This window comes from Arachis ipaensis, chromosome B2 (assembly GCF_059453495.1).
Source record: "Arachis ipaensis isolate K30076 ecotype BB chromosome B2, ASM5945349v1, whole genome shotgun sequence".
Taxonomy (NCBI): domain Eukaryota; kingdom Viridiplantae; phylum Streptophyta; class Magnoliopsida; order Fabales; family Fabaceae; genus Arachis; species Arachis ipaensis.
In genome coordinates, this window is record NC_142437.1 from 4,652,720 (window position 1) to 4,663,273 (window position 10,554).

General features: G+C 30.5%; 1 protein-coding gene across 1 annotated transcript; it reads left to right on the forward strand.

Moving 5' to 3' along the window:
* The first annotated feature begins 486 nt into the window (after positions 1–486).
* LOC107623551 (cyclic nucleotide-gated ion channel 1) lies at positions 487–9,943 on the forward strand. The gene is made up of 9 exons (XM_016325879.3): positions 487–817; positions 1,461–1,528; positions 3,131–3,650; positions 4,016–4,228; positions 5,262–5,575; positions 6,780–6,891; positions 7,047–7,283; positions 8,026–8,423; positions 9,329–9,943. The coding sequence occupies exons 2-9, from the start codon at positions 1,506–1,508 to the stop codon at positions 9,651–9,653; spliced, it is 2,142 nt and encodes a 713-aa protein (XP_016181365.1). The 5' UTR covers positions 487–817; positions 1,461–1,505; the 3' UTR covers positions 9,654–9,943.
* The last annotated feature ends 611 nt before the right edge of the window (positions 9,944–10,554 follow it).

Genomic DNA, 10,554 nt, shown 5'->3' on the forward strand with positions numbered 1-10,554 from the left:
TATATTATTATTACTTTATTATTCATAATATATATAATTTTTTTTTACCAAAAAGATATGAGACTCGAACCCACAACCTCTTAATTGAGTATAAGGAGACTATGTCATTTGAGCTATTACTCATTGACATTCATAATATATATAATTATTTATAATATATAATGGTATATATATTATATATCTAAATATCATATACTAATATAATTTGATTCAACCACTTTTAAGTTATTGTTATTGGAGTAATTTTAAATGCTAAAACATAGACCGACAAAAAAAATTCAGCAACTTATTGAGTTTAAAAAATATTATTCGTACACTAAAATTAGTCATCAATATATTTGTGTATAAATACATGTAAAGTTTAATTTATTTTTAATATATATTTATATTCAAACATTTATTTAATTTTATAGTAGTGACTGATTTTAACATACACGTAATATAGTCAATTTAGTTTAGCTTTATTAATATAACTTTAATATTATTGTAGATCATGAGATAATTTCTATTTCAACTTTTATTATGATGTACATGTCAAAGAAAACCACTAATTGATTCATAGACCAACAATTTTCACTTTCTAAGTCTTTGCTTCTTCTCTTCAATTTACTCATCACTATCATCTTCTTCTTCCACATATCTCTCTCTCTCTTTCTCTCTCATAGCTGCATGAAAACAATAATTGCCAACAAAGAAATCTTTCTATAAACAGTGAATATATACTGCTTTTACTTATGGAAAATTTCTATATTTGAAAAACTTCTCTTTCTCAATTATTCATGAAAAATTAAAGGATCAAAGTTCCTCATGCTATAAGGTATGTGTTACATAATTTGTTGCTCCTTTGAGTTTTGATGAACTTGTATTACATACAAGGTACTTTGCATATTTATACCATGCAACCTTATTATTATATATTATTAATTAGCAAAATGCATGGTAATTAATAGAAGCTATTACTTTGGTTTTTCATGAATTATTTTTCTTATTATTATTATTAGTATACTCTTTTATGTTGTGTCATCAATTTAATTCTATTTCTTTTTATTTTTCTTTGGGAAAACCCTGCAAGTTCTTGCAAATTAGAGTATTATTATCTTTCACTTACATGGAAAAATAAATAATTAATAACTAAATGCAAAGTAGTTTTGAATGTTTGCTTATCATTTTATTATTATTATAAGCATCTGATTCTTTTATTTATTTATTTATTTATTTGTCAACTTTTTTTTTATTATCTCCAGAAAATAGTTTAAGAGTTTGATTCATGTGATTTTTTGAGAATTTTCACCTCTATGTATGATTCAATATTTTATCTTGGTATGAACTTTATTCTAATTAAAAAATAGTTCCACTTCAATACTACCCTTCTTTTTTAATTATTTTAAAAATAGTTCCCCTACCAAATTGAGAATAAAAACAAAGACAGAATATTCTAATTTGTGTTTTTATTTTGGCAGGGTGGACTCTTCTACTGAGCTAAGTACAAATTTCTAATCTTAATCATGACTGAGAAAAAGTTTGTTAGGTTTGTGTTTCTAAAGCTGATTTTTTTTTTTGCATATATTTCTAGAGTTTTTTCTTTTTCCCACAAGGAAAAAGTTATTTGTTTCTTTCACTTAATTAAAGAAAAATAAGGTTAATTTCTTTTAATTATTATTGACCTCCAAAAATAATTGACTTCATCTCTATAAGCTCTTATTGTGAACATTGGGGCATATCTGAAATTTGATATGTTGATGAGGGACGAATTTATCACCTAATTTTTTTTTTATGAAAAAGAAAAAAATATTTGTCTCATGTATGTCAAACTTTATTAATTTCTGATTTTTAATATAGTAATACTAGGGAGACAATAGCTAAAATTATATTATACTTTTTTGCATAATTCATTCTCAATTAATGTAAAATTTCCATTACTTATACTTTAAATTGAAACATTTATTAGTAGGTGAAATTAGTATGATGAGTGGAAAAAATAATATAATATTACTTAAAACAATTGAACTAAATAAATTTTTTTCTTAGTTTCGGTTATCAAGATGGGCTCAAAGCCCAAAACAAGGAGCCAGAATAATCCCCAAAATAAGATAAAGCACAGACGAGCCCATTTAGTATTGGGCTTAAAAAAAGTTAAAAAAAAAGCAAAACAACCACGACACAGCTGAAATAATATTATAATTGTATTTAACAACCTTAAATATTTAGATTTGCATTTTAGCCCTTCTTCACCCTTAAATTGCACACTCCCATTATCTTTTTATTCCTTTTGAAGCAAAACCCAAAAAGCACAATAATACAGGCGAAAGCAAACAACCACGAGAAATTGAGAAAAGATGCCCACCAAAATAAAAAATTGCATTTAAGTCCCTCAAAGTTAAACAAATATACATTTTAAACCTAAGTTACTGATTTTGTTAATTATATGGAAATTCTACACCTAGTGAGATTTAATTATAGCACATTTTTAACTTTGGACAACACATTACACACTATTCAATCATTGACTTGGCCTTTTCAAAGTTTTTATCTTATTGTCATTGTTGGAGAGTTGATGAATCTGATGATTTTAATGTGGTTGGAACAACTGGTAAGAAAAATTTGTGCTAGCAACTTAAAGATCGGTTTAATTATAATAAAAGATGGTTGGAACAATTAATAAGAAATAAAGTCAAATCAGACAAAAGGATTTAGAGTTATTGTGAGGCCGCGTGCAGTTGTTTTCGTGTGAAGTTGATAATAAAAAATCTTTAGATGATAATTTAGTCAAATTTGTCAAATTATCTAATGATTTTCGCCTACTATTGTGAGCGCTCAAAAGGTCTTGATATATGTATTAGTATATGGATGTTAAATTTATCTATTTTTTTATTTTAATTTTGATATACTGACAGTGTCGTGTAATCATATCTGTTCTTTTGGATGACCATTTATGTAGTCAATATGAAAGGTAATTATTTTTATTAATGTAGCATTACGTAATTGGATGCACGTGTAAAACTACTTTAGTCTTATAGTGCATCAAAATTAAATTCAATTTCTTTGGTTTAAAAACAAAGTCTATCCTATCATATCCAATTCTAATTGTATTTGTGCAATGTAGTTAACTACAAATTTCAAAAAAATGCAGATTTGAGGATTGGAGATCAGATTCAAGTACAAGCATTATTGAAAAGTATGATCTATCCACTGATGGATTCTTCAAAAGAAAAGTTATAAAAAAACCAGGTGCAACTCCTACTAATAATAAAAGTGATGGAAAAGAATCAACCAATAAAAAGTGTTGTACCAAGATCAAGGTTCTTGATCCACAAGGTCCATTGCTTCAAAAATGGAACAAAATCTTTGTGATCATATGTGTTATGGCAATTTCTGTGGACCCTCTATTCCTCTACATTCCTGTGATCAATGAAGAGAAGAAGTGCCTTAGTTTGGATAAAAGATTGGAGATTGTTGCTTGTGCTCTTAGAACATTCTTTGATCTTTTCTACATTATTAGGATCTTGTTTCAGTTTAGAACAGGGTTTATTGCACCTTCTTCACGTGTGTTTGGAAGGGGTGAGTTGATTCATGACACAAAAGCCATTGTCATCAGATACTTGTGCTCAGATTTCATCATTGATATTCTATCAATTATTCCACTTCCTCAGGTAAATAACTTGTTTGTTAAGTTTCATGTAAAAGAAAATGTAAGAGAAAAATCCAAAACAGTCCCTGACAATTACCTCAAAAGACAACGATGTCCTTGACAAAAAAAAAATACCCAACCTGGCCCATGAGCTTTACTTTTACGGACTGATTAGCCCCTGTGCCAAAAAAAGTGAATGTTGTTTTTTTTACACAGGACTAATCAGTCAAAAAAAAAAAAAAGATCAGAGACCAGATTGAGTGTTTTTTTTTTTTTTTTTTGGGGCCTCGTTGTCCTTTCGAGATAATTGTGAGGAGTCGGGTGGGGTATTCACTCAAGATGTAATAATTTGTGGTGATTTTAACATTTTGAAAATTGTGGTGTTAGATGTACATCTTAGCTATCCTTCCAATACCATCAAGCACATTTCCATACAAGGTGAAGAACATGTTGAAGTTCACAATTCTAGCTCAGTATGTGCCAAGACTTCTGAGGTTGTATCTTTTATTCAAAGAAGTGACAAGCACTTGTGGTATTCTCACTGAGACAGCATGGGCTGGTGCTGCCTATAATCTTTTTCTATATATGCTTGCAAGTCATGTAAGTTCATTTTAATTTGTTACTCACATTAGAGAAATTTCCTTCCTTGGTTTTTTTTTTTAAATTTTTTCTTAATAAATAATATTCGTAAATTATTTTAACTCTCAGATGCAAAAAGTAAGCATTTAAATTACTTTTATTGGTAAATGCATTAAGGCTAATTTTTTTATCTACGAAAGTGATATGAGTGATATACTAAAATATTATAATTTTTAGTGTTTTTTAAAATTGTGTACCTCAAATTTTTTAATTTTGTCAAAACAGAAATTAAACGGTTCGATTTTACTCATTTTAGAAATTGAAAGGTCCAATTTTTGTATTTCAGAAATCGAATAGTTCAATTTCTGTACCTCTCAAAAATTGAGTGTCATGTTTAAAATTAACACCCCAACAATCCATAATCCAAAAAAACACCATTTTCAACCCAATATCAAAAATAAAAAAAATGCAATATTAATAACGGATAAAAATTTCTTTCATTTTTCTTTTTCTTTTGAAAACAATTTTATTTATAGAAACGTTTAACAACATTTTTAATTAGACACAATACATCAAGCTTAATACTATAAGAAACAAATGCACTCAGTATTTTTTCACCAAATTCAAAAGTAAAAAGATAGTTGGAATTTCTAATGGTTAATAATATGAATTATTGAATTTGTTATATCTTTGCATATCAGATTCATTAGTAACATAGTTAAAATATGTATTCAATTCAAACTTGATTTCGAGCCACAAAATTTTGAAAATTCAAATTGACATTTTCATTTTCTAAAACAAACATTGATCTCTCCTAAGATTTAAATAATAATAATAATAATGCACAAAATATCCTTACATTATTTTAAAATATAAACATAACACTAGTTCTCTGTAAAGGATAATTCAGGATATAAACAATGAATAAGTTCACTAAAACTTAGGACAGGTTAATGAAATTTGCCCTAAAATCTATGTTAAAATGATAGTACTATACTCATTATTTTCTTTGTGTTCATTAATATGTCATGCTAAGTTTCATGATTCATACTAGGTGGTTGGAGCTTTCTGGTACTTGTTCTCAATAGAAGCAGAGGTTAGGTGTTGGCACAAGGTGGTGAAATTTCATAATTACTCCAGTTATGTATACCTTAGCTGTGGTGGAATGGCCAACAATAATCCACAAGTTCAATTACTTTTGAGCAAGGATAATTATTGCCAGCTTGAGAACCCTGATGACATAAAAGATCAAAATGTTTTCAATTTTGGAATATATACTCAGGCTCTAATGGCTCATATTGTAGGATCAAGTACAGATTTTCCTCAGAAGTTCTTCTTCTGTTTTTGGTGGGGTTTTCGCAACTTAAGGTCGGTAAAAGAAATGTTTCTGTAATTCATTTTGTGTGTACTTATTTAAGACTCATTATTATCTTATCATCTTAGGATAAAATGAGAGTCGCATTCTATCCTACGGTGGTAAGTCATAAATAAGTACACAGAAATGTTAGTTATTGTATCTATATACTTATCAAATAATCTATTACACTCTAACCAACTTGGGTTGGTCAGCATCCGTTGGCTTAAACAAGTGTTGAAAGTTCGAATCCGATCCTGTGTATGCAACAACCTATTAGCCAGTAATAAATTCTTAAATGGAGTTCAAAGGAATATAGTAGAAAACCAAATAACCTATTACCTCTAACTAACACTTTGTTATATCCTTGTTTGTTTTAATATTGTGGATTTATCATTATTTAGTGTTAGTGTTAATGACCTAATTTTCATGAAAAATTTGCACATATTTATCTGAAGGGAGAATTCTAACATAAACTTGGTACTAGGGGTGCACAAGATCCGGTCCGGCTCGAAGACTCGGACCGGACCCAATGATTTCGGGGCTAATTTGGCCCGGCTTCGTTATGACCCGGTCAGATCCGAGGTTTCAATAGATGGTCCCGGTTATTTATTAAATCGGGTTCGGGCCAAGTCTCGGGTCACCCGGCCCCGGCCCGTTAGACCCGTGTAGTTGTTTGCTACTTAATATTTTGTTGTTATTGGTTGGTATGATACTATAAATTATTATTATTATGTTAATCTTGTGTTGGTTGTTAACTTTGTTTTAATTGTCTTTTGAACTTTGAATGTTTAATGTGTAATTGATATAATTATTATTATGAAACTTTAAATTATTATTATTAGATTCTAAATTATTATTATGCGAATGTTGCATTGTTATGGAATAATTATTTTTTAAAATTTAGAGGTTCAAAAGATGTAGAATCTAATTTTTGGTAATGTCGTGATAAAGTTGATCAAGACCCGAGCTTCACCCGGTCTAGACCCGGCTTAAGTGTGGCCCGAAAGTAACACGATTTCATCGGGTCTAGGGTCGGGTAAGGGTCTCATAAATAGACCCGATCATTATTTAGGGTCGGATTCGGGTCACGGCGAACCCGGCTTCACCCGGCCCCATGTGCACCCCTACTTGGTACATTACATAATACACTAACTTTGAAAAAAAAAAGAGAAAAACACATTCATATAAAGTCATAATGTTTGTCCTATTTTGTAGTTCTCTTGGACAAAACCTCTTGTGTAGTACTTACATTGGGGAGAATATATTTGCTATCCTCATTGCCATCTTTGGATTGGTTCTGTTCTCATCACTCATTGGAAACATGCAGGTATAAATCATTCTTGGCTACAACTATTATTAATTAGTAATAAAGATCATATCAATCAATAAGGCAAAAGAAAAAAAAACCTAGAATACTTCTTGTTGCTTCTTCTTCAAGAAATGAATTCATTACTTTATTTGTGTTGAACATGGTTGTTGTAGAAATATCTACAATCTACAACTGTAAGAGTTGAAGAGATGAGGATCAAAAGGAGGGACGCGGAGCGGTGGATGTCGCACCGGATGCTACCGGATTGCATAAGAGAAAGGATCAGAAGGTATTTGCAGTACAAATGGCAACAGAATAGGGGTGTTGAGGAGGAAGCATTGATTAGAAACCTTCCTAAAGATCTCAGAAGAGACATTAGGCGTCATCTTTGCTTGAAATTACTTACAAGAGTAAGTTTTTTCGTCTTTTGAAGTCATCTAATTAATAATGCAAACTATTTTATACAGTCAACTAATCATATCATGGTGAAAACTCAGGTGCAGTCGACTTCACATGAAGTTGATAGCTGAGAGTTGCTAGATGAAAATTTAGTCAAATCAGTCAAATCATCTAACGACTCTCAATTATCAACTTCACGTGAAGTCGATTGCACTTGAGTTTCCACCTCATATTATACGTTTTTTATTATTTATAACAACGTATTACATGTTATTATATAGTATGTAATGATTTAACTTTCAGTTCATTTTAATGCTCATCTTTCTACAGTTGTATTTGATAAGTGTCTCAACATAAAAAATAATAAGAGAAAAATAAAAAATAAAAAAATGTCTTGATTCTATTTATGTTGTCATTTGTCAAATTGTGACTTTCTATATTTGTTTTCTTCTTTTGGTAAAATTTGTATTCTCTGTTATCTCTTTATTTTTAGTTTGACACAAGGTATAGCATTTCAAAATTCGCTTTTTAATATTTGAAAATGAAATTCGTCAATCATTCTATTCGTCCATGTGGTTCCTTCGACACGTAGCATGCCATGTGGCAACAATATAAACAAATTCAAAATGAGAGAACGAAAATGATAATTCTTTAATGTTAAGGACAAAAATAATACTTAAAATTGACGATCAAAGTAAAGCTTTGCTGAATGTGTGATAGATTTATATGACTAGACTTATTCATTTGTTGTAGGTGCCAATGTTTGAGAACATGAACAAACAATTGTTGGATGCAATGTGTGACAGACTGAAGCCAGTTCTTTACACAGAGAAGAGCTACATAGTTTGCGAAGGCGATCCGGTCGACGAAATGCTCTTCATTATGCGGGGAAACCTCAGAACCGCCACGACAAATGGCGGCAGAACAGGCTTCTTCAACTCCTCTGAGCTGAGGGCTGGTGACTTCTGTGGAGAAGAGCTTTTGACATGGGCCTTGGATCCAAATTGCACACCAAGTTTACCAATTTCAACAAGAACTGTTGAAACCATATCTGAAGTTGAAGCTTTTGCTCTCATGGCTGATGACTTGAAGTTTGTTGCTTCGCAATTTCGAAGAGTTATAAACAGCAAACAACTCCAGCATACTTTCAGGCAAGCCTTCATAACCATGCATCATTTCAATTCATGTGGAAAAGTGTTATACATAATAGAACATAAGGTGCATAGAAGCATAAATCATCACCAGAAACTACCATGCCTTTTGTTTAAATACCACTTATGCTGATCACACTTACAGACATGAAACACGACACAAGACGAGACTTTCATTTTTTTTTTTTTTGCAAAAATCAACATATATTATAAAATATAAATTATTTTTTAAATATTTTTAGTGTCTTTAAAATTATACAAAACATAATTTTTGTATTAATAAATGATAATATATTATTATTTGTAAATTCATTTAAAAAATTTAGATTGAAAATAAGATTCCACATCAAATAGTATTTGAGTGTCATGTCTAAAATATATCTGATACGCAGTCTCGATAATTCAACTAAATTTTCATGTTTTGTAACAATAGATACATTTCTACTAGAATCTTTTCTGTCTTAACTCCTAAACATGAAAAAAAAATGATAAACTCTAAGGGTCAGTACTTTTATTAAAATCTGACCAGTACTTAACCAGCAAAAAAAATGAGTAATCTCACACCATTAGATGTAGGAAAAGTCCAGGACCAGCAACTTTTGTGTTTTCTGGCCAGCACTTAACCATCAAAACAAAAGTGAGTGATCTCCCACCATTAGATGTAATCTCACACCATTAAAAACACTATTGATGGTCAATTAATGGTTACAAAACACCAAAATTGCTGGCCCCCTAGTATTCCTCATAGTAATCTCACACTATTAAAAAACACTAATAATGGCTAATTAATGACTATAAATCACAAAACCTATTGGTTCCTAACACTCTTAAAAAAAAATAGAATACAAGAGTAAGTATGGTACATATGGTTCACATATCCTTATTACTAAGCAATGTGTGTGCAGATTCTACTCCTTACAATGGAAGACATGGGCAGCATGTTTCATCCAAGCAGCATGGCGAAGATACCGGAAGAAGAAGGCAGAGAGAGTGTTGCGCGAAGCCGAAGAGGTGCAATCTTTTGGAATGGAGGATGGATATAGCAACAACAGCAGCTCATCATCACCAAGCTTTGTTGCCACAGTTTATGCACAAAAGTTTGCAGCCAATGCTCTTAGACCCATAAGAAGTGGCAAACGCACCAACAAAGTTCCGCCTCCGACACAGAGGTTACTACCACTTCTGCCTCAGAAACCAGCTGAACCAGACTTCACCTCTCAGAAGCATTAAAAGCCAACAATATTGAATCGGTTAGGCTCTGATATTATATTAGAATTTAGTGGACATAACTCAGCCTTGAAAGCTAGTTCAAGGGCTGAAGAATGTCTTGAACTTATAAACATTATAGAAACGTTATCCTTAAGAGTGAGAGTGGTAATAAATTTCAAGTATATGTTGCAGTTGTGTGTGTAAATACTGTACCTGGAAAGTGTTAAGAAAAAGTTTCATACAACTTTATATGGATATGCCATGAAAGCAAATCAGCACTAAGAATTTTTCTGGTGATAGTTTTCTGCCAAGTTGAAAGAAGGCCAAGTTTTGATTGAAGAACTATTCAATAACCAATTTGTAAACCAACCATTATTATACACATATTTTATGATAATTGACAAAAAAAATGATAAACAAATAAAAAAAATGTGATTAATGTGAAAGAAACACCATTAGATTTTTCTTCACGGATGTTTGAGTATAAATGATATAGTAGAAATTAGAAAAACACTAATATCAACAATGTGCAGCCAAAATTAAGGCCCCATTTCACGTGATATTATTTTCAAATAGTAGACACAAATATTTTGTCGTAGCTAGCTGAATTCCACCGCTTTTTATTTTTAATATTGGGACTGTAGTGGTGTTTTTTGTATGGATACCACAAATCTAAGGGTTAAATTTGTAGTTTTTAAATTTTTTTTTAAAATACAAATTTGAGGGTTAGATTTATATCGTAGTATTTAAAATTTTTTTTAAACATACTAATCGGATCCTCCAATTTGCTTAAGAACAAAAAATTTATCTCACCACAAATCGAACTGTCTAATTTGTGCACTATAGAAATCTAACCCTCCAATTTCTCAAATCTGAGGTCCGATTTGTTATTTAAAATTAAAAAAAAAATTTAACCCATATT